Raw genomic sequence first — 24,729 nt, 5'->3', positions numbered from 1 at the left:
AAATAAATAAAGATATATAAATTAAATAAAAAATGTACAATAAAACAACGATATCAATAAAATAAACTAACCAGGTATTGTCAATTTGAAACTTCTACCGAAAATTCCAAAAATATAAGATCTTCTATAAAACGAACATAATAAATGTTACTAGAACTCATAGAGCAACGCGGGCCTCGTACGAGGTCCGCGTTGCTCTATGCTAGAACTACGATAAAATATTAAAGTTATATTTTAAAATATTTTTTAAAAACAATAAGAATATCTACCCAACTTTTTCCTTCTTTTTACCTTTTTCTTTTCTTTTACCTTTTCTTATCTTGGCAACATTATTTACCGTTAACTTCATTCATTCAATCATTCATTCAATCGTTCACTTCGTCTAGTCAATGCCAAATGCATTGACATTCACGTTGCAGCTGTCACCTGCTACACTAGAAACGTTTTGCTCTACCGATTTTGTGTGATGACATAAGTTCAAGAACCGCTAGTATTATTGTGTACTGTGCAGTTAAGTGTATTTTTACAATGAGTGATAAGAAAAGTGAAGCTTCTCTGCACCAAGACTGCGATGTAATAGAAAATACCAGGTAACTTCTTTATTTTCACCTCAAATCTTTGCAATTTTAAAGTTGTGATGACAGCTGATTGTGCCGCGGGAAAGTCAAAAGGCGCCAAATGATGGGGTTGTAATTTCGTTTATTTTAATGTTTTTCGTGTTATTTGTGTTTTAAATAAGTGTTATTTTGCAGGAAACGGTTTTGTACGGAGAATGCGAATCGTAGAAGTTGGAGTTTACTTGAGCGGTCAACCGATCAAGAGGTAAGCTATTGCCCGATTCCCGCTTTTTTGTGGTATTTTTTTTGGTTAGGATTTCTATTATTTCCCGTAAATACCACATGCCATTGTCACAATAGCGTCCCAAAATGCCCCTAACGCTCTCTAAACACCCGTGATCGTAGTTTTTTTGTCAAAAACCCGGGTTAAAACCTTTTTCGTAAATTTTCTATGAGATGGGGTTATCTACGACAAATCTAGGTATTTTCTAATCAATAACTGGCTAAGTTATCTCTAATTTAGGCCTATATCGTGTCTCCATTCGTGTTTTATTGAAATATAGCGTAAATATGCGTTAAAATACGAAATTTTACGGTCTATGCCGCAGGTTCGTTGACCTGAGTTTTTTTGATACGTTCGCGATATCTTCTCATAATTTTTACGAGTACAGTCTTGACACTGTTTCTTGAAAACCTTACTCATGTTTTCTACTAACCTGGTTACTATGCTGACTTTGATTATAATCATTATAAAACGAATTTTAATCACGAAGTACTAATTATCGATCATCGATCTATGTACCTGTTACCTACACGTGTGAATTTTCCGTTTATGTGTTGTGGTATTTTAAAAATGATGCCTACTTAAAGCAGTCTTTAGTCTGTAAGAACTAAGTCATAAAATTGTAGATTCTATGCCTTAGAATAGAAACTAATGTCTAATGGTATCTGAATAATCAAATCATACTTGAAGTGCATGTAGTTTTTAAGAATTAAGCATATTATATGCTTATAGTTAATTAGTAACTTGGTATGTTTAGGGAACTGTTTCAGAATTGAGTTATCAAATGGTATATTCTATGCCAAAGAATGAGAACTAATGTCTTGTGGTATTTTAATAATCATATTTAAAGTAAATCTAGTCTTTAAGAACTAAGTAATAAAATTGTAGCTTAAGAATAGCGGTCTAATGTCTTGTGGTATTTTAATAATCACAGATTGAGCAAATGTAGTTGTTGAGTAGAACTTGCGTATTTAAATTGTAGATTTTACACTAAAGAATGTCTTGTGGTATTTTTACAAACATACATAAATCAAATGTAGTATTTCAGAATTGAGTACTAAATTAGTACATTTGTATTTGTAAATTAGTAGTTAGTAAATTAGTAACAGTAAAACGGGATGAATAGATGTAAGGACATTTTGCCAACATATATTCGCCCCATTCCTGTATCTATTTACCCTGTTTTACGGTACATTGTTTGAGATCTTGTGGTATTTTAAAAATCATACTAAAAGCAGATCTTGTGCTATTTTTATAATCATACTTACATAATGCAAATCTAATCTTTAAGATCTAAGTAGTGAAATAACATTGTATTCTAAAGAATAGGAAACTATAGTCTTGTGGTATTTTTAATAATGAAATCACACAAAAAGGTAACTTTAGTTTTTCAATATTGAGTAATAAATTAGAATACATAGCTAAAGGTACTTAAACAAAATTATAATTATGTAAGGACCTATTATGGTTTAGTTTAGGGAACTGTTTGAGATCTCATGGTATTTTAACAATCATACATAAAGCAAATCTAGTTTTTAAGAACTAAGTAATAAAATTGTAGATTCTTTACTAAGCAATCGAGAACTAATGTCTTGTGGTATTTTAATAATCATATTAGCTTTTGCCATCAGCTTCACCCTTATTCTCGTGGGATAAGTATTATATCTCCCAAGTCAGCTCATATCCTGTCTGTACCAAAATTCATCAAATCCGTTCACTAATTTCAGCAAGATTGGCAAACAAACTTTCACATTTGTAATATCACCATCATTATCATAGTCATTTAATGGTTACTTAACCCAGTACTAAGCTATTGTTTACAGAACAAGATCGTTACTAAGGAATAGTTTAAGTAATCATTAATTAATGACTCTGAGTATGGCAGTTTGTGGTATTTTATTCTTTGATAATATTTATAGCATAACTGGTAAAAAGTGGGTGTTACATTGTTTTAAAAACCTTCTTCTAACTATTCAAAGGATAATATTGATAAGACTTCTAATAGTGGTTTCGTCCGCTTTCCTTAGATACAAATTACCACATGTTTTATTCCAGAATATAATCCGTCCACACATTCAGCTCCGTCTAATAGTTTCCTAGTTAAATTGTAACAAACCTAAATGTTTATTTTTAGGGTTCCGTAGCCAAATGGCAAAAAACGGAACCCTTATAGATTCGTCATGTCTGTCTGTCCGTCCGTCCGTATGTCACAGCCATTTATTTTCGAAATTGTTAGATCTATACATATAGTTGAAACTGTGTAGTTTGATGAAAATTGGTAATTGCTATCCGAATTGTGAATAAAAATTAATAAATTTATTTTATTACAGGTGTTGCAAGAAATGGGAGTCAGCCTTCTAGAGTCTGATGAGGAAGCCTCATGTGGACCTAGTTCGTCAGGACTTGTGAGTAAAACCTATTTTATCTCTTTTATTCATTCTTTCATCTTTAGACTTGCTTGCTTTTCCACCAGAGATGTGCTATGCTACGTTGCTGTGGATGCTTTTGGTTTCCACCAATCATATTCATTGGTACATATATTATAGCTTAACACTGGTGGAAACGAACTCAGCTAAGCTATGTTTTTATATGGAAAGGTGCGTGCTATGGATGGTTTCCCTACTATCGATACATCGCATACTCGAGCTGCACATCTTCCTCGCACAGTTACATAGCTTAGTATCAATGGAAACGGTCACATAGTTTCATAGCTTAGCTAGTACATCTTCGTAGCATAGCACATCTTTGGTGGTAGACTAGTGATTAGTAGTCAGAAATTTGCGTTCAAGAAAACTAGCTTCTCCCATGCGGTTTGACCCGCTACTCGGCTCCTAGACTAGAAAATAATTATTTAATTCAAAACTTCACGAGATAAACGAAACGTCGCAAGCCACAATCGCCGCGTCGCGTGTATAACAATTAATTTAGTATGTCTCACGAAAGTTATAATAAAACATACTATATGATTGTTCGGTTGGTGCGGTGGCTAGGCAACTGGCTGCCGTGCAACGTGTTGCGGGTTCGATTCCCGCACGGAGCAACTCTTTGTGTGATCCACAAATTGTTGTTTCGGGTCTGGGTGTCCTGTGTATGTGAACTTGTATGTTTGTAAACGCACTCACGACACAGGAGACAATTTTAGTGTGGGACAACGTTAAAAAAAATAATAAAATAAATCTGCGAAATTTCGAACGAAACTTAGTTTTTCGTTGAATTAGTGTCGCATGTATACCAATTCATTTAGTATGTCTCACGAAAGTTATAATAAAACATACTAATACATATAATTTGTCTTTACAGGCTCAAAAATCAACAAAAAATCGCCAGGACATAGAGAATGTGAATCCTAACGTGAATTCCGTGACGTCGCCGCGCTCTAGGTACAGTCCTAGGAGCCCTAAGCGCAGAGCTAGCCCTCACGCTGGACCTTCAAGGGTTAAGAGTCCTCGCAGTACTGAAAAATGTGAGTATTTTGTCTATTACCACCAGTAAGGGCCACTGATACACTGGGCGAAAATATTGCGGCGCCCACTTGAGGGAAACAATATCAAGTGTTAGTTTTTTGCGGATCTCATCAGCGCCCTCCAGAATTTGTCGCCCTGGGCCATCGGCCCATCACGCCCCCCCCCCCTAACGCCGGCACTAATTATCACTATTTTACTGAGTTGACCGTGATAAGTCCCGGTGGCCCGGAGAGCTTAAGACGCCCGCTTCTCATGCATGAGGGTGCGTGATCTAAACCTACCAACGACAAGTACCAATGTGACTTTTTCCGAGTTATATATGTACTTTCTAAGATTATTTAGACACCACTGCCTAGTGGTAAAGGAGAACATCTTGAGAAAACCGGGGATAAGTTTGAAATTGCTAACCTGCATTGTGCAAGCGTGTTGATTAATAATACTCAAACCGTCTCCGTGTGACCTCCCGTGTGTGTCCTCCTGACTTCCTGACCCAGGGGTCAGCATCGGTCACTTAAATTGGTGGAAAGGCACCCTGAGCTTGGTTTAAAAGTAAGCGGCCAGAAAGGCACTTCTGAGAGTCCAAATGTTTCACATATTTAATTCTATATCTAACTAATAATCCTACAATTTCTTCCAGTGAAACCGCTCCAGGAGTCGGAACAGCAGATCTTGGAGACCAGTCTAGTTGATGACTTCCTCATCGAAGAGGAGACTCCACAGGCTCAGTCAGTTAGCGCTGGGTATATACCCACTGCTGGGGCCACTTACAGTGCTGGTAGTGACAGCAGTGGGGGGCGGCAGAGTTGCACGCGTGAGTATTGAAGTTGAGATACTTGTATACAATACTTTTTCCAATGTTGGGGATTAGTGGATAAATGGTTTTTTATGGTATAAAAATAATAAAATCTTTATTCATACTAACAATGGCCAATACAAGTACAAAATAATCTTAACTAAGCGACAAGATCTTACAAAATTAATATGCCTGCACTAGGAATATTCCTATGTCACATGCGATAGGAGCTCTACGAATATTCTAATTGTATGGCGATAGGTATAAGCCGGTAAACGAGCAGATGGATAATCTGATGGTAAGCAATCGCCGCCATTCATGGACATTTGAAACCTAGAGGCGTTACAAGTGCGTTGCCGGTTTTTGGGGGTAAGGAATTTAAGAGTTATAAATGATAAATGATATTTATTTTGCAAATAGGTTACAATGTAACTCTTTTACACGTAAATCTCTTAAATAACTAGATGAGGCCGGCATTTCCTATCGGACTACTCTGAGAAGAAATGCCGAAACAAACTCGGAGGTCATAGTCTCTTTTAAAGTCCAGACAAAAACAATTAAAGAAGTAGAGAGATATAATACTTTATCCAAAGTTGGGGATTGGTTAATTAATGACTTTGTTTTATGGTATAAACCGGTAAATGAGCAGACGTATCACCTGATGGTAAGCAATCGCCGCCGCCCATGAATACCCGAAACACCAGAGGTGTGACAAGTGTGTTTCCGGCCTTTTGGGGGTTAGGAATTTAAGGGTTGTTGGGGAATCGGGGATTGGGAAGATTTGGGAGAGGAGTAATTGGGCCTCCAAGAACCTCACTCACACAATGCAAGCGTTGTTTCACGTCGGTTTTCTATGAGGCCGTGGTATCACCCCGGTCGAGCCGACACAGCAGTGCCGAAGCATGGCGAGCCCACCCATAATAAAGTCTATCTAATCTGTTAATAAAGTCCTTTAATTTCATAATGTTGGCATAGTCAAATTTCCTTGATGCTTGCCGACTGGGCTTCTCCCAGTCTCTTTTGTGCCTTTTAGGCTTAAGTCATTCTGTCTCCTGCATTAAATTCATCGAGCGAAATGGAAACTATCGTTTTCTTTTTCTTCTCCTCTAATAACATCTTCTGATTTATTTCGTTGCGGGATCCAAGATAGTCATTCATGTTCCTTGTGACGTTGGACTTCAGTGTTCCGGTGTTTGCATGGTTGTATCTACTGTAGATCCTGGCTTACAGGAGTTGCAGCGGTATGGGAGGTTGCGCGAGAATTGCTCTATTAAAAAAAAATGGCATACGTATATTATAGGTACTAGAAGCCAGTGTATGATACATTTTAACGAATACCATGTAATTTCCAGCGCTAGGCATAGAAGACGATGCGATACTGGTACGGCGCCACAAGTCGGAGGCTGCGGACGGGGAGGTGGACTCGTTCAAGCTGCTCTCCGATGAGATGATGCTCAGCATCTTCAACTGGCTGCCGAAGCGCACCCTCGCTCATTGTATGGTGGTTTGTAAGAGGTATGTACACATATATATATCCCACCCACTCGCACGAAGCGCTTCGCTTCAAGCTTCCTTGTGCGAACTGCTAGGGAGTGGAACTCCTTGCCGGAGTCTGTGTTTCCTGATGGGTATAACCTGGGTGTCTTCAAGGCCCGAGTGAATAGGTTGCTTATGGGCAGACGTGCTCCACCGTAGGCCGCATCGTCACTTACCATCAGGTGAGATAGCGGCCAAACGTCGACCCATTAAATGTAAAAGAAAAAACATAGGTCGCCTACGTGGCAGTTAACGTGTTAATCAACAACCTAATTGCCATGTGTTCTTTTTATAAGGAGGAGGTCATCGAAGTAGTAAGTCATTTAATGACTTCCCCTGCCTAGGGCGTGGCGAGAAGGAGTATCAGACTCTCACTGACTAAAAATTGCTTTTCGATTCCATTTCTACTATTGCCTGGGCCCCGGTAAACCCGCTAGGCAGTTCGCAGCTCCGGCATCTGCCCTACTAAAATACACTTAATTTAACACCTTAAATTCTTGGGTCTAATTACTCCCCTCCCCAATCTTCCCAATCCCCGATTTCCCAACAACCCTTAAATTCCTAACCCCCAAAAGGCCGACAACGCAATTGTAACGCCTCTGGTGTTTCAGGTGTTTAAGCACGTGAGTTGAAGTCGGTGCTTTTAAACGTAACGCCTTTTATTCCCGAAGGACTAGGGCCTTTAGGCACAGCCTACGCAGAGGTGCCCACTACGGCCCCTGATGCCACTGTATAATGTACACCCACATGTCACCGTTTGTGTTATAAGACCCATGTATAAGGGGGTGAACCTATTGCCATATACTGGGCCCAATTCCAGGCTCCGTGCTATCCGTGCTACCACTGAGATTTTTTTTCAAAATACCTAAAAAAAAGTCCAGTTATACTTTGTCCGATGCGACCCCATGTCCGGTAGTCGCACTTGCGACCACTCGACCAACGAGGCAGTTTTTTAAATGTGGTTTTATCAAAGTTATTTAACATTTTCTCTCTATTCCACAGGTGGTACAGAGTAGCTTGTGATGAAACGCTCTGGGTCCGAATGGACCTGGGCAATAAGACAATCGCCAAAGATGCACTAGGCAGAATACTAGATAGGAAACCTGTTATACTACGATTGGCGAGCTCTGAGGTAAGATATTATAATATTTTATAGGTCTTTTTATCTTTGAAGAACTTTATACACGGTATAAGTTTATAAACTGACATGGTCACTAACACAAGAATTGGAACTTGATACGGGATATTTACCATGTTTTTCATTATTTATGAGTTTCCGTGATCATGGCGCTTGCAACAGTGCCGAAATATCGGAAACTCATAGAAATTGAGAAACATGGTAAATATCCCGTGTCAAGTTCCAATTTTATACACGGTGTTAAAAGACCGATCCTAGAAACGAATACAGGTGATAATGCTGGTAATAACGAATCCAATACCACAAAAAAGCAGAGTTTTATTATTACAATTTTAATTATTCTATTAAATATAGTACTAAGGAAGTATCTGTTTCTTTTTCGTTGAACGTTGAAACGATTGAACGTTTGACGTTGAACGTTTCGTTGAAACGTTGAAGCGTTTCTTTTCTCTGTTCTTCAAAGTTAAGGCTAATAAACATTACCTATTCCTATCATTGAATATACATAAAATGTAAATCCTTCTCTTAAAGCATAATCCCTTAGTATGAGTTTGCTTTACTTTTAAAGTAATCGAAACGAATGCGTTCGGCGCTCTAATTGGTTGGTTTATTCGAGCTGGCCAATTAGAGGCGCAATGCACTCTCGTTTCGATTGAATGAAACTTGTACTAAGGGTACAGTAGTTTTATCGTTTTTGACGGGCAAATATCCTAACAAACAAACTTTCACATTTATAATATTAATGTGATAATCTGTGAACAACTTTTTCCATTTCCATTACCCATTGTCTGGACTTTAAAAGAGACTATGAATTCTGAATTTGTTTCGACATTTCTTCTCAGAGTAGTCAGATAGGAAATGGCGGCATCATCTAGTTATTTAAGAGATTGACGTGTAAAAGTGTTATTTTATAATCTACTTACAGAAATAAATATCATTTATCATTTCATTAGTGTAACTATCCATGAACACTTTCAGACCTCACAAAAACATAATAATTATATATTTACTCTAACCTTTATTCTCTATTCTCACCCCCAGATAGGCGACTGGACGCCCACCGTCCAGCTGCCCGCGTCCCGGCTCCAGTACCTCGACCTGAGCATGGCCACTATCACCACCAAGACTTTAGACACACTGCTCCAATGCTGCCCCAATCTCAAGAAAGTCAGCCTCGAGAGTCTACCGATTGAGGATACCACTCTCAGTATTATTGGTAAGTAATTGACTCTCTTACTGACTAAAAACCACCCCGTTCCTACTCCTGCTATTCGAGCCGAAGCCCTGGTAAACTGGACCCCATTTGTGGTGGCCTGATTTTTTTTATGGAACACGCCGTAAACGAGCAGACGTATCACCTGATGGTAAGCAATCGCCGCCGCCCATGGACGCTTGAAACACCAGAGGTGTTACAAGTGCGTTGCCGGCATTTTGGAGGTTAGGAGTTAAAGGGTTGTTGGGGAATCGGGGATTGGGAAGATGGGAAAGGGGACACAACGCAAGCGTTGTTTCACGTCGGTTTTCTGTGAGTAGTATTCTTTTCCAATCAGATTCACAATACAATACTTGGTTAGTTACATTGTTTCGATTGCTTCAACTATGTGAGAATTTTACAATGTTTTATTTACATCGCTATATGTCCGTATTAAGCACCCTCTACCGACGGTCCCATTCATTTACTTATTTCGTAAATCTGCTTTCATCCATACTTTCTTTTATTTATAAATTGTTTTCTTTATTTACAGGTCAATGCACAAATCTAGAAACGTTGAACCTAACTATGGCCTTTGGGCTGAAAACTGAAGGATTTAACGCATTATTTGAAGGATGCCCCAAGTAAGTTCAAATTTTATATACATATTGTTGAAAATCTACGTTTGCCGTTGGCCGAGTGGTTGCAAATGTGACTGCCGGGCAAGGGGTCTCAGGTTCGATTCCCGGGTCGGGCGAAGTATTACTGTGCTCTTTTCGGTTTTTCGAAAATTTCTCAGTAGAAGCACGGAGTCTGGAATTGTGTCCAGTATATGGCAATAAGCTCACTCCCTATTACATGTGAATTATAACATAAAATGTGTGACTCCAGGCCATATAATACCAAATTTCATCCCGATTACTTGAGACTTTTCGACATGATTGAGTAACAAAAACTTACATACAATCTCACAAACTTTTGTATTTATAATTTTCTATAGTAAGATAGTAAAATGGGACAGTTTTTTTAGGGGGGCAGACATCCAATGACTTTTCCTCCTTGGGCGGAGCGTGATTGAGAGTAACAAACTCACAAACATACGCATTTACAATATAACATTTTTGTTTTCTTTATTTTCAGTTTGCTAGCTCTGAACCTGGGCTGGTGTGGTATCAGTGAAGAGTCTCTTAATGTACTGGTAGAGAAAGCACCAGAACGCTTGCAGCGACTCAACCTAGGAGGTGTAAGGACTCTCACTGATAGTTGTAAGTAATTTTCGCCTTTATATGTCTTAAGCTCCACACTTGGCTCTTTAACGTCCAAATACTCAAATGCTACTCAAATTTAAGTTGTATTTAAATCTGGTGCTATCTCTGTCATTTACAAAGAATTTATAGTGACAGAACTATATTTGAGAGTGTCTTAAAATTTAGTGACGTTTGAGTATTTGACCATAAGTCTTTGACTGCCAATAGAAAACTGTTGAAGGCAAATCCTCCGCTAACGTCGGTCACCGGTGACCACCACGGCGTTCAATGTGTTAACTGCTTTTCCACCAGAGATGTGCTATGCTACGTTACTGTGGATGCGTTTGACTTCCACCAATCATATTCATTGGTACACATAGCTTAGCACTGATGGAAACGGACTCAGATAAGCTAGGTTTTTATATGTAATGATGCGTGCTATAGATGGTTTTCCTACTATCGATATATCGTATACTCATGCCCAAATGCGACTGCCGGACAAGAGATCTCGGGCTCGACCCCTGGGTCGGGCAAAGTATCACTAGGCTTTTTTCCGTTTATTCGAAAATGTTTCAGTGGTAGCACGGAGGCTGGAATCGTGCCCAGTATATGGTAATAGACTCACCCCCTATTACATGGGACTTATAACACAAATGGTGAAAAGTGGGTGTATATTGTATAGCGGCATTACGTGCCGTAATGTGCCTAACCCTTTGGGGATAGAAGGCGTGACGTTGCGATTCGTTTTATCTAAGTATTGTTATCGTATATGACAAAATAAAAAAATACGTGTCTAATATTTTTTCATTATCTAACTGATGGACTAAATAGATTTTTAATTTTCATACCCCGTCATCATCCCTATTGCAGCGGTTAATATGGGAGGTAGTGGCTGGCTTGTCCCCATACCCAAATATCTCATACATACATATTTATTTATTTTATCCCTTCTATCCTACAGTGCTAGCCAAACTAGTGGACCGCTGTCCCCGTCTCCTGGAGCTGGATGTGTCAGACTGCGGCCAGCTGACGGTGAACAGCATCGGCTCGTTCCTCAAGCTGCAGCGCTTGGAGCACCTAGCTGTTAATAGGTGCTACTCCATACCCGTCACGTCGCTAACGTGAGTATTGTTTTATTGGTAAACGAGCAGACGTATCACCTGATGGTAAGTAATCGCCGTCGCCCATGGACACTTGGATACATCAAAGGAGTTACAAGTGCGTTGCCGGCCTTTTGGGGGTTAGGAATTTAAGAGTTATTCGGGAATCAGAGATTGGGAAGGAGGATAATTGGGCCTCCGGTAACCTCACTCACACAACGCAAGCGTTGTTTCACGTCGGTTTTCTGTGAGGCCGTGGTGGTATCACTCCGGTCGAGCCTACTTATAATAATACTAGCTGCTTCCGCGCGGTTTCACCCGCTCTGCTCGGCTCCTATTGGTCATAGTGTGATGTTTTATAGCCTATAGCCTTCCTCGATAAATGCACTATACAACACAAAAAGAATTTTTCAAATCGGTCCAGTAGTTTTTTTATGGAATAAGCCGGTAAACGAGCTGACGGATCACCTGATGGTAAGCAATCGCCGCCGCCCATGGACACTTGAAACACCAGAGGCGTTACAAGTGCGTTGCCGGACTTTTAAAAAGGAGTATATTGTGGTCTTATATCTGTCCGGGTCCGTTTCTAATCAGGAAGACAGTAGGGGATTTTTTTTTGACTGGGGAAAATCATCCAATTACTTCTCAGGAGTGTCAGACTCTTACTGACTAAAAACCACCCCGTTCCTACTCCTGCTTTTTGAGCCGGTAGACGAGTGGATGGATCACCTGATGGTAAGCAATCGCCGCAGCCCATGGACACTTGAAACACCAGAGAGTCGTTACAATTGCGTTGCCAACCTTTTGGGGGTTAGGAATTTAAGAGTTACCGGGGATTGGGAAGATTTGGAAGGGGGTAATTAGGCCTCACTCACACAACGCAAGCGTTGTTTCACGTCAGCTTTTCTACTCAGCCGTGGTATCACCCCAGTCAAACCCACATTAATAATATTATTTATGTGATTTTAATATATATTTCTCTCCCCCAACAGCCAATTATCAAGAATGCCTCATCTCCAGTACTTAGACGTATGGGGATTACTCCAGAGTCATTGTCTATCATCGTTCCGGGCATCAATCCCCCATATCACGGTCAACGCCTTCATGTTCAGGTCAGTTCAAATCGTTATCTGTGCCCCCCCACCGCTCTATTACCCCTCCGTACATTTAGTCCCCGTCCCCCTACATCACCCCCTATTTAAATTCATACCCGATTATATCCCCCTACAGAATTTGGTGTCTATACTACATAAACCTAGTGTAGTCTGATTATATAAATCTTAAAATAATAACTACTGCACTTAGAGTCATTTAATGGTTACTTAAACCAGTCTTTAGCAATTTTTTTCGGAACAAAATCGTTACTAAGTAAAAGTTTAAATAATCATTAAATAAGTGTGGTAGTAAGATAATTTCCAAAGATTGTTGTTTGTTTTTTTACATTTTTTGCTACTACTCCTCCTCCAAATGTCCCTCCAGTCCTCCAAATGTCCTTTTAGTCCTCCAAATGTAGCTTTAGAGTCCTCCAAATGCCCCTTTAGTCCTCCAAATGTCCCTTTAGTCCTCCAATTGTTCCTTTAGACCTCCAAATGTCCCTTTAGTCCTTCAAATGTTGCTTTTGTCCTCCAATTGTAGCTTTAGAGTCCTCCAAATGTTCCTTCAGGCCTCCAAATGTTTCTTTAGTCCTCCAAATGCTCCGTTAGTTCTCCAAATGTCCCTTTAGTCCTCCAAATGCTCCTTTTAGTCCTTCAAATGTCCCTTTATATTTGTGGAGTATATGTTTAAATATTTTAAATGTGTTATATTCTTAGAAATTATATGTTTTTTTACATTAGATTATTTTATTACGTTTATTATATTTTTCTATAAAGAACATATTTTATTGTATTTTTCTGTGATACAAAGAAGAAATTACGTTTAAAAAACCGTGTTCTCATATGTTTTTGCGACATTTTTAAACGGTATACCTCTGTTACATGGGATTAATCTTACACCCTATTACATGGGACTTATAACACAAATGGTAAAAAGTGGGTGTACATTGTATAGCGGCATTACGTGCCGTAATGTGCACCTCTGCCTACTCCTTCGGGGATAAAAGGCGTGACGTTGTTTTAAACGGTTTTTTTCTCCTGGCGTGGATGAAGAATCAAAGAAGACATAATGCTGAAAAAGAAAACTGGAATAAGTACAAGAAGATTTTTTTTTATACTTATATCTGTTTTTTCGGTTTTTCGAAAATGTCTCAGCACGGAGTCTGGAATTGTGTCCAGTATATGGCTATATGGCAATAGGCTCACCCCCTATTACATGGGATTGTAATGTGCACCTCTGCCTACCTCTTCGAGGATAAAAGGATGGATAAGAAGGAAGAATTGTTCAATTTCAACTAGTAATTCAGGAGATTGGCGAGTTCAAACCAAATCCTTTTTTTGAGGGGGGATAATCATCCAATGACTTCTCTCACCTTGGGCGAAGAGAGAGGGAGTGTGAGACTCTTACTGACTAAACACCACCCGTTCCTACTCCTGCTTTTCGAGCCGGAGCCCCGGTAAACCCGCTAGGCAGTCCACAGCTCCGTCAAATACATCCTTAATATTAAGCCTCGTCCCCACTAGGAACATTTGTTGAGCGACATGTGTCCCCAGAGACATCGGACGACATTGTTGACTGCGCGACAAGGAACAGTTTCAACAATGTCGCAGCGATGTTATCCGATCCGACAAATGTTCCTATTGGGCTCAAGGCTTTACATATCCTGTTACTAGAAGCCCAATTCCCCCTTTTCCAATTTTCCCAATCCCCGATTCCCAACAACCCTTAAATTCCTAACCCCCAAAAAGCCGGCAACGCACTTGTAACGCCTCTGGTGTTTCAAGTGTCCATGGGCGGCGGCGATTGTTTACCATCAGGGGCCTTAGTCTGCTATTACAATTGTGTCAGAATGGTCGATCACTGAACAGTGCAAGAGGGACGGAGATATACAACCTACATAGCTCCGTCCCTCTCGCACTGCTCAGTGATCGACCATTCTGACACAATTGTAATAGCAGACTAAGGCCCTAGGTGATACGTCTGCTCGTTTACCGGCGTGTGTCATAAAAAACATGTCCTGTGATTATTATTATAACTTATGACGGGATATTTACCATGTTCATTCACTTTGGTGAGTTTCCGATATTTCGACACTGTTGCAAGCGCCATGATCACGGATTAACTGGAGTAAATGCGGTCTACCCGCTTTCTCGTTCGTTTCTTGCTGACACCGCTAACACCACTACCATTGTCACTTGTAACTCGGTTTAACTCTCGACACACAAGTGTTAGTGACCATGCCAGTTTAAAAACTTATATGTCCTGTGATTGTGAGTATAGAATAAATTTTTGTTGCCACAGGGAAGCGTCGAATGAAGTAGTAGTTAGACGTATGACTAGCTTGTGCCTGCAGTGCGCTATGCTGGTCATGCTAATGGACGACCCCATGTGGCTAGACAGCTACGATATCGACGATTAAACGTCTACTCAGCCCATATACCACATAGGATGACTGGTAATTAGTGAACGATATTTAAACACGTGATTGTACACATGATTACAAACTACTTTCCCGAAGACACTGTTTTTGTATACTCATTACTTTTATCGCAATAACAAAATTTCATTAGCCGCGCGCGTAGTTCCAAAATACCTACCTAGTTACTAGTCGTCCTATAACGCGGGCGCCTCGCTGCTAACGGCTGGTCATGCTAATGGACGACCCCATGTGGCTAGACAGCTACGATATCGACGATTAGCCCCCCTACTCTACCCCTTACAATGTGATAGGGGTGACACTTCTAACCCGTTAAGGCTGAGTACTACATCTAATTTTATCGACAAAAAACATAATATCTGGGATGGGGGAGGGGGTGTTGAACCCCCTCCCCCTAAAAATTATGGCTATTTTAGTATTTTTTTTTTACTTTATGTGATATCAAAGGTTGTATGCGTCGTAGAAACAAAAAAAAAACGAAATCCGAAAAATCGCTGTTTTTCAATATTTTCAATTGGGGTTTCAAGCCCCATATTATTTTTTTGTCGATACAATTAGATGTAGTACTCAGCCTTAACGGGTTAGAAGTCTCACCCCTATCACATTGTATAAGGTGTCGTTTTGAAGCCCAGAAACATTTAAGGAAGGTAACTCGGTTATTGATTCTTAGTACAAAACAATAAAATAAATGGAAAACTACGCCTATCACATTTCGAACGTACACACACAAACTCAAACACGTATTTAATATTATTACCAAATACCGGATTACTCTGAAACTTAAATAATTTATTATAGACGTGTTTTTACCTATTGCCCTATTGACTGTGACATGCCCCCTAGTTTTGTTGTCGTTTCAAAACTACACCCTGAATATCCATATAGGGTGACCGGTAATTAGTGAACGATATTTAAACACGTGATTGTACTCATGATTACAAACAACTTTCCCGAAGAAACTGTTTTTGTATACTCATTAGTTTTATTTTTATTGCAATAACAAAATTTCATTAGCCGCGTGGGTAGTTCCAAAATACCTACCTAGTTACTAGTCGTCCTATAAAGCGGGCGCCTCGCTGCTAACAGCTGATCATGCTAAAGCACGCGCGCACGATATTTTGTTTCATTATAATTTTTTAAACGTTTTTTGTGACGGTTAGTAGCACGAAGACTGGAAATGTGCCCGGTATATGGCAATAGGCTCACCACCTAATACATGGGACTTACAACATAAATTGTGAAAAGTGGGTGTACATTGTACAGTGGCATTACGTGCCGTAATGTGCACCTCTTTCACCTTCGGGGATAAAAAGCGTGACGATATGTATCATAGGCGTAGCCAGGTTTTAATTTCGGGAGGGGTTCAAGAAAGTCGAACCGTGAAATGTGGGACCAAAAAAAGACTATATGTCATACTAGCTACTTCCCCGCGGTTTCACCCGCTCTGCTTGGCTCCTATTGGTCATAGCGTGATGTTTTATAGCCTATAACCTTACTCGATAAATGCACTATGCAACACAAAAAGAATTATTCAAATCGGTACAGTATTTCCTCAGAGTAGGGCGTTCAAACAAACAAACAAACTCTTCAGCTTTATAATATAATAATATTTTTTTTATTAATAGTATAGATTTAATAAACAGATTCATAGGTAGTCATATATACCTTTGCCAAACAGGGGATGTACTATGTTAACTAGAAAAATAACGCTGTAATGTCTAGGTACGCATTTTAGGGGTGGGGGGGGGGGTTGAACCCCAAACCAGAATGGTCGATCACTGAGCAGTGCGAGAGGGACGGAGCTATACAACCTTCATAGCTCCATCCCTCTCGCACTGCTCAGTGATCGACCATTCTGACACAATTGTAATAGCAGACTAAGGCCCCTGGCTACGCCTATGATAATTATGTATGTATGTATGTCTGTATCCTCTCTCTCTCCCCAACAGAGATGATGTGTACTGGAGCAACAGACGCGGCTGTCCGGTGTGTCTGGCGCCAGCCCCGTGTCCCAGTACCCTGTGTTACGTCATCTTTGTAAAACTCGCGCTGAGGAACCATGCCATTAGGAGGGTCGTTAGGCCTTCCAGAGGTAGAAACGAGGATTAGGGGGATTTTAGGGGTTTCTTAACGTTAGGAGGTCGTTAGGGTTAGGACGGCCTTATAGTGGTATGAAATAGTCGTTCATACCACTATATTGCCGTAATCATTAAATGTCTTTGAGTGAGGCAGTTAGAAGGTCTTACATATGAGTGGCATTTTGCTAATGGTAGAAGTAACTGCAACCGTTGTCGCGTCGACGGCATTCATTGCCGCATCGATGGTATTCATTGCCGCATCGATGGTATTCATTGCCGCATCGATGGTATTCATTGCCGCATCGATGGTATTCATTGCCGCATCGACGGTATTCATTGCCGCATCGATGACATCTGTTGTCGCGTCGACGGCATTTATTAACGCATCGAGGGCATTCATCCACGCGTCGATAGCATCTGTTGAAGCGTCGACGGCATTCATTGACGCATCGATGACATTTGTTGACGCGTCGACAGTATCCTTTGACGCGTCAATGGCATCCGTTGACGTTTTGACCACATTACTTGACGCATCGACGGCATTCATTGACGCATCGATGACATTTGTGGATGCGTCGATGGCATCCATTGCCGCATCGACAGCATTCATTGACTCGTCAACTGCATTCATTGACTTCGAGGCCGTCGACATTTCAACTTCAAAGATCTTCAAGAAGGCGACACTTGCAGTTGTACCGTTGTTTTTTTTAAACACTTATATATTTATGTATTTATTTTATTTTCAGCCACGGTCGTCCCACTGCAGCGCAAAGGTATCCATACCCTCCTTCGAATGGTCTATGTGCAGAACTTTATGCGACCGACCCTTTTCATAGGTGTCGAGTACATCCCACACGACCCTTCTGGGAAATACTTAGAAGAGAACTCTATATAAGTGTGGAAGAGCCATGCTTCGGCACTGCTGGGCCGGCTTGACCGGAGTGATACCACGGCATCACAAAAAACCGACGTGAAACAACGCTTGCGTTGTGTGAGTGAGGTTACCGGAGGCCCAATTTCTCCCTTACCAATCTTCCCCATCCCCGATTTCCCAACAACAACCCTTAAATTCCTCACTCCCAAAAAGCCGGTAACGCACTTGTAACGCCTCTGGTGTTTCAAGTGTTCATGGGCGGCGGCGATTACTTACCATCAGGTAATACGTCTGCCCGATTACCGGCTTGTTTCATATGTTCTGAAAATTGACGGCCGCAATCACCTCTGCCGTTGGCAATATGCCGCTCGTGTGTAAGAGTTATAAGAGGCTCTTACTTCTACTAATAGGTGTGATTAGCATCTTCATATCAGTCACGAGAAGTCCACTACTGAACATAGGCCTCCCTCAATGCATGGTGCTAGTTATAAGTTGGTAAAAATAGGGATGATGACGGGGTATGAAAATTAAAATATCTATTTAGTCCGTCAGTTAGCTAATGAAAAAATATTAGACACGTATTTTTTTATTTTGTCATATAAGATAACAATGCTTAGATAAAACGTGTCAAAGTTTAGGAGTGGGAGCTAACTACGTCACTTTTCAGTATAAAACGTACTTAAAAGTGACGTTACGCGATATTTCAAATCAATATATCTTCGAAAGTATTGGTTTCCGTAAGAAAATAAAAAATACGTGTGTAATGTTTTAAAATAATCTACAAGACGGACATTAGAATAAAAATAAGTCATCTACCCTATTGAGTTGTCGTTAAATGATCTCTTTTCTTAGTTTAGGATTTACTTTAAATGTATAAGATGTCGGTGAAAACGACCATTAAAGACTTTTACGGCCGAAATTCTTAACCGAGTTTTACTCTTCAATTCCCAGTGTTATCTAGAGGTGACAGAACCTTAAAAGTGATTTTTTACTACTAGGCTAGTATTTTTTCTTATTCTGTCATTATAATAGTAATGCCACTGATCATTACTTTATTATTTTACATTACTTTTTTTTTTCTTTTATACGAGTATTAACTGAGTGATCAAAATAATAATGAAAAAAAGTATTACATTGGACATGGGAATTGAAGAGTTAATAAAAAATCTTATTTAAAGCTTAGCATTTTACGGCTATGCAAACTAAACGTGTATACAAAATTTCAGCTCAATTCGTTGGAGATATTTGCAAGTCAAAGCATTTATTTCAATTAATCCCTTATCTAGGATCTTTTGAAACGTCAAATTGAATTGTCTGTCAATCTGTCTGTCAGTGAAGCTAGGTGCTCGTTCGAAAGTGTAGCTGAGCAGAGCACCGAACGCGGTCTCGTTTTGCTTTTATTAAACTTAAAACAACTCGTATTATGGATCTGGACCGGTTATCAATTTCAGCCTTTAGTAATTTAGGATAAGAGTACAAAGAAATACTATTTTTTTTATTAAAAGATTTTTTGTAATAATATCCCTTTTTTATTTCAAACTCATTTGTTTCTGCCTGCGTGTTCGACCGCGTTCCCGTGGGATAAAAAGTACGCTATCACCCAAGTCAGCTCATACTTCTTTGAAACGTCATAAACTATATTTTCTATTACATATTTTGTATGAAGTACTGCGCTATAACGTCATCAGATTTTCTCGTCAAATAGCAGATTTATTTCAAAAGAATTAACTAGAAAAATTCGAAAATGAAGTTGATCAACAAATGTAGAAATGAAAAAGTGATTATTTTTTTAATATTTTCTTGTATTGAAAAGTCGAAATAATTGATTCTCGACTGAATTTATAATAAATAAAAATGTATGTAAAAATAAACCTTAGTTTATTATTTCACTCCCCTTCGTCCCTCGTATACTGAAACTACGGAGCGCTAACCTTAGCTAATCCTTACATATTTCTTTAGCTTCCACCACATTCATACATCTGATGGTATACAGAAACTACAGAGCGCCACCTACTACGCTCCTTACATACTTCTTTAGCTTCCACCACATTCATACATCTGATGGTATACAGAAACTACAGAGCGCCACCTACTACGCTCCTTACATACTTCTTTAGCTTCCATCACATTCATACATCTGATGGTATACTGAAACTACAGAGCGCCACCTACTACGCTCCTTACATACTTCTTTAGCTTCCACCACATTCATACATCTGATGGTATACAGAAACTACAGAGCGCCACCTACTACGCTCCTTACATACTTCTTTAGCTTCCATCACATTCATACATCTGATGGTATACAGAAACTACAGAGCGCCACCTACTGCGCTCCTTACATACTTCTTTAGCTTCCATCACATTCATACATCTGATGGTATACAGAAACTACAGAGCGCCACCTACTACGCTCCTTACATACTTCTTTAGCTTCCACCACATTCATACATCTGATGGTATACAGAAACTACAGAGCGCCACCTACTACGCTCCTTACATACTTCTTTAGCTTCCATCACATTCATACATCTGATGGTATACAGAAACTACAGAGCGCCACCTACTGCGCTCCTTACATACTTCTTTAGCTTCCATCACATTCATACATCTGATGGTATACAGAAACTACAGAGCGCCACCTACTACGCTCCTTACATACTTCTTTAGCTTCCATCACATTCATACATCTGATGGTATACAGAAACTACAGAGCGCCACCTACTACGCTCCTTACATACTTCTTTAGCTTCCACCACATTCATACATCTGATGGTATACAGAAACTACAGAGCGCCACCTACTACGCTCCTTACATACTTCTTTAGCTTCCATCACATTCATACATCTGATGGTATACAGAAACTACAGAGCGCCACCTACTACGCTCCTTACATACTTCTTTAGCTTCCACCACATTCATACATCTGATGGTATACAGAAACTACAGAGCGCCACCTACTACGCTCCTTACATACTTCTTTAGCTTCCATCACATTCGCCAATCGATTACGGGATATTACTTATTAAAATAAAAATATTATAGTTATATTATTGCGAGTTTTATTCCCTGAAAAGGTATAGATAAACACCATTTAGTAATTACAAAGAGGAGATGCCATAATATGATTGTGTACTGTAACACAAACACGGCCCTGTCCAATGATATTATAGTTTAGTATCAACCCGCCCCAGCTTCGCATGGGTGCAGTGGTAATATATTATGCGTAGGTACATATAAACCTTCCTCTTGAATCACTCTATCTATTAAAACCGCATCCAAATTCGTTGCGTAGTTTAAAAGATTTGAGCATACATGGGGACAGAAAAAGCGACTTAGTTTTATTTTATACCATGTAGTGATAAGCACTAAAAAAGTGTCACATTAAAATGTGGACAATATAATTGGCAACGTGTTTGTAGTATGGGACTGCATATTGGAAAATAGAGCGAGACGTGGTTTGCAACGTCTATTTTTAAGTCGGAAAACATCACAGTATGCTCCCTAAAAAAAATATTAAAATTCCAATAAGAATCTTATTAGATTTTTTTATATAACAGAACGCACTGTTCCGTCGAGGTCATTGAATGGATTAATATCACCTATCCTGACTGGGATCATGATTTTTTAAGTCAGAGAACATCAGTCGGCTCCTTCAATAAATAATTAAAATTCCAATAAGAATCTTATTAGCTTTTTAATTAGTAAAATAAGTGTTAATTAAAAAGCCAATTAGGAAACAACACGCCTTGTTTCCTAAAAAAATATTCTAATAAGAATCTAATCAACTCTTCTAATTTAAAAAAAATTAAATCATCCAATGACGTCTCCCACCTTGTGCGAGGCTAAAGGGAGTGTCAAATTCTTACTTACCTACTACAGACCACCTTAGTACGAGTTTTTAGTTATTTCCTCTGGTATTTCAAGTGTCCATGTGCGGCGGCGATTACTTACCATCACGTGATCCGTCTACTCGTTTACCGGCTTATACCATACAAAATATGAAAATGATAAAAAATACCAACCACGTGGTATTTATTTACGAACTGGTTTAAAACATCGTACGGTGCGAAATGATTGCGAATTCGTTTTAACTACTATATTTATTTATATTTTTATTTAAAAAAAAAAAACGTTGCCCCACATTAGGATTTTCTCCTGTGTCGTGGGTGCGTTTACAAACATACAATTTCACATGCATATGACACTCAGATCCGAAACAACAATTTGTGGATCACACAAAGAGTTGCTCCGTGCGGGAATCGAACCCGCTACACGTTGCACGGCAGCCACCGCGCCAACCGTGCAGTCAAAACAAAATTTACCAACAGGTTTAAAACATCGTATGATGTGAAATGATTGCGAATTCGTTCTGTTTTAACTTGTTGTAAATGCGTAGTTCGCAAGCCGCTAAGCGAGATACATGACTCATTCTATTTTTGTTTTCATACCGTCACGATACGTCTTACGTACGTACTTACGCACGTACTTACTGAAACGGACCCCCACAGCTCCCTACAAAAAAATCTAACAAGATTCTAATTACCCCTTTTTCTTGTTACAGTGCCATAGCCAGACCCACAGTTGGTACCAGACGGACTTCAATATGGGGTCTACGGACAAGAGACTGATCCTCCTCAGCAATCAGCCACGTACTGTCCTCCCACAGTCCTCTCCCAATGACTACACATCGCGAGGAAGAGCCCAGGGGCCTTAGTCTGCTATTACAATTGTGTCAGAATGGTCGATCATTGAGCAGTGCGAGAGGGACGGAGCTATACAACCTACATAGTTCCGTCCCTCTTGCACTGCTTAATTATCGACTATTCTGACACAATTGTAATAGCAGACTAAGGCCCCTGCAGGACTTGACTGATGCTAGTTTTAAGCAAACTTCATTGTTGAAGAAACAGGTAGACTAATAATTATTTATATCGGCTTACGCCCGAATACTCAAACGGTACTCAATTTTAAGTTGTACTTAAATATCGTGCTACCTCTGTCATTTTATAAAGAACTAGCTACTTGCTAGCAGAGCGCGGTTTCACCCGCTCTGCTCGGCTCCTATTGGTCATAGCGTGATGTTTCATAGCCTATAGCCTTCCTCGATAAATGCACTATCCAACACAAAAAGAATTATTCAATTCGGACCAGTAGTTCCGGAGATTAGCGCGTTCAAACAAACAAACAAACAAACTCTTCAGCTTTATAATATTAGTATAGTATTAGTATAGAAGTATAGATTGATAGTGACAGAACTACATTTGAGAGCGTCTTAAAATTGTGTAGCGTTTGAGTATTCGGGCATTACTCATGTAACTGTTTGACGAGGAACTCGACTAGTTTTAAGCCATGCTAGAGGCTCATATTCATGAGCAGCATTCCGCGACACACGACGCGGCGACTGTCGCTGCTACTGAGCCTCTAGCATGGCTTGAAACTAGTCGAGTTCCTCGTCAAACAGTTACGTGAGTAAGCCGATAACATAATAATTAATTTAGTATGTCTCACGAAAGTTGTAATAAAACAGTTAGACATTTAAGATCCCATATTTGTTGGATTTCTTATCAATTAAGATCAAGAAAGTGGGTTTAACACCCAAAAGACCCACTTATCTTTGTTATACAGTATGGAGATCACTCATATGACTTAAATGAAACTACAAATAGTACTCGTCCACAGAAGCATAATACAACTTTTTCAATATTTGTTGAAAGAAACATTACCTCACACTAGTATTTTCCCCTGTGTCGTGACTCCGTTTACAATTATACAATTTCACATACAATTAAATAAATCAAGTATTAAATTCTATGTGAACAGCTCCATGTACCTTGACCACAGAAGAGCTGTAATGTTGTAGGTTGTCTAGGAATGTTACGGACATGCGGCGTGGCTGTTATAATGCCGTATTTGTAAAGAGTGTTCAAATTAGATCAAAGAGAATAATGCACCTTTTCTCTTACCTACTGGGCCTATTTGAAGTCATATGTGGTTTCTTCATACTGTATAAACAAGCATGTAAAAAATTGTATAAAAATGTTTAACACGACTTGTAAATTATTCGAGGATGCCCGACTAGTTTCGACTCATACTGGGACTCATAATCTTGAGTCTGCATTAATTCATTGTAAGTAGAATAGGGATGGTGACGGGGTATGAAAATTAAACATCTATTTATTCCGTCAGTTAGGTAATGAAAAAACATATTAGACGCGTATTTTTTTATTTCGTCGTAATATGACAACAATACAAGGAGCAAATCCGTAGAAGTGACATCACGCGATATTTCAAATCGATATATTCTTCGAAAGTATTTGTTTCCGTAAGAAAATAAAAATATTCGTGTTTAATGTTTTATTTAAAATTATCTACAAGACGGACAAATAAAAATTAGTCATCTACCGTATTAGCTTCAAACTGGTCAACATCCTTGCTTAGTTTAGTATTAGGTACTTACTGCCGTACTCAGAGACATTTAATGTTTACTTAAACTATTCCTTAGTAACGATTTTGTTCCGAAAACAATTGCTAAGGACTTTTTTTTGATGGGGGAAAGTCATCCAATGACTTTTCCCGCCTTGGGCGAGGCGGGAGGGAGTGTCAGACTCGTACTGACTAAAAACCACCCCGTTCCTACTCCTGCTTTGAGCCGGAGCCCCGGTAACCTTTTACGTTGTCCGCAGCTCCGAAATTAAACTATTCCTTAGTAAAGATTTTGTTCTGAAAACAATTGCTAAGGACTAGGTTAAGTAACCATTAAATGACTCTGAGTACGGCGGATAGAGTGTAAAGAATGATGTTTAGGGGCCATCCATTAATTATGTCACACGTTAAGGGGGGAGGGGGTCGACAAAGTGTAACAAGGGGGTGGGAGGGGTCTTATTTCGTGACGTCACATTTCAATTATTATAATCCAACTGTTAAAACACGA

At 39.5% G+C, this 24,729-nt stretch overlaps 1 protein-coding gene and 2 long non-coding RNA genes across 7 annotated transcripts in view; 2 read left to right on the top strand and 1 right to left on the bottom strand.

Moving 5' to 3' along the window:
* The window catches only part of LOC126911854 (uncharacterized), a 115,362-nt gene that overhangs the window by 43,200 nt on the left and 47,433 nt on the right, over positions 1-24,729 (top strand). The window lies entirely within an intron of this gene.
* LOC126911811 (S-phase kinase-associated protein 2-like) lies at positions 402-22,488 on the top strand. 2 transcript variants are annotated; one of them, XM_050700730.1, is made up of 13 exons: positions 402-590; positions 753-822; positions 3,171-3,245; positions 4,141-4,303; positions 4,942-5,115; positions 6,450-6,612; positions 7,636-7,765; positions 8,813-8,987; positions 9,517-9,607; positions 10,104-10,228; positions 11,172-11,331; positions 12,303-12,422; positions 22,360-22,488. In XM_050700730.1, exons 1-13 carry the CDS (start codon positions 529-531, stop codon positions 22,424-22,426), a joined length of 1,575 nt encoding a protein of 524 aa, XP_050556687.1. In that variant the 5' UTR covers positions 402-528; the 3' UTR covers positions 22,427-22,488. The 2 variants fall into 2 exon arrangements, with proteins under 2 accessions (XP_050556687.1, XP_050556686.1); XM_050700729.1 differs by lacking the exon at positions 22,360-22,488 and adding an exon at positions 17,667-18,086.
* Positions 19,746-20,794, bottom strand: LOC126911848 (uncharacterized). 4 transcript variants are annotated; one of them, XR_007706323.1, is made up of 3 exons: positions 20,674-20,794; positions 19,963-20,594; positions 19,746-19,883 (listed from the first exon to the last, which is right to left on the bottom strand). It is a non-coding gene; the product is annotated as an uncharacterized LOC126911848 (long non-coding RNA). The 4 variants fall into 4 exon arrangements; XR_007706324.1 differs by having other exon boundaries at positions 19,963-20,041; positions 20,121-20,788; XR_007706322.1 differs by having other exon boundaries at positions 19,963-20,199; positions 20,279-20,788.

The sequence above is a fragment of the Spodoptera frugiperda genome, chromosome 19 (genome assembly GCF_023101765.2).
Source record: "Spodoptera frugiperda isolate SF20-4 chromosome 19, AGI-APGP_CSIRO_Sfru_2.0, whole genome shotgun sequence".
In the NCBI taxonomy this organism is placed as follows: domain Eukaryota; kingdom Metazoa; phylum Arthropoda; class Insecta; order Lepidoptera; family Noctuidae; genus Spodoptera; species Spodoptera frugiperda.
The sequence above is the reverse complement of the archived record's forward strand: the minus strand, read 5'-3'. Positions and strand labels throughout refer to the sequence as shown.

What these genes read in the sequence shown, in the direction of transcription:
- LOC126911811 (XM_050700729.1), top strand. Translation starts at nt 529, where the DNA reads ATGAGTGATAAGAAAAGTGAAGCTTCTCTGCACCAAGACTGCGATGTA. An exon ending in TACCACTCTCAGTATTATTG is followed by an intron (nt 8,988 to 9,516) that starts GTAAGTAATTGA and finishes CTTTATTTACAG; the next exon opens with GTCAATGCACAAATCTAGAA. An exon ending in GTCAACGCCTTCATGTTCAG is followed by an intron (nt 12,423 to 17,666) that starts GTCAGTTCAAAT and finishes TTTTATTTTCAG; the next exon opens with CCACGGTCGTCCCACTGCAG.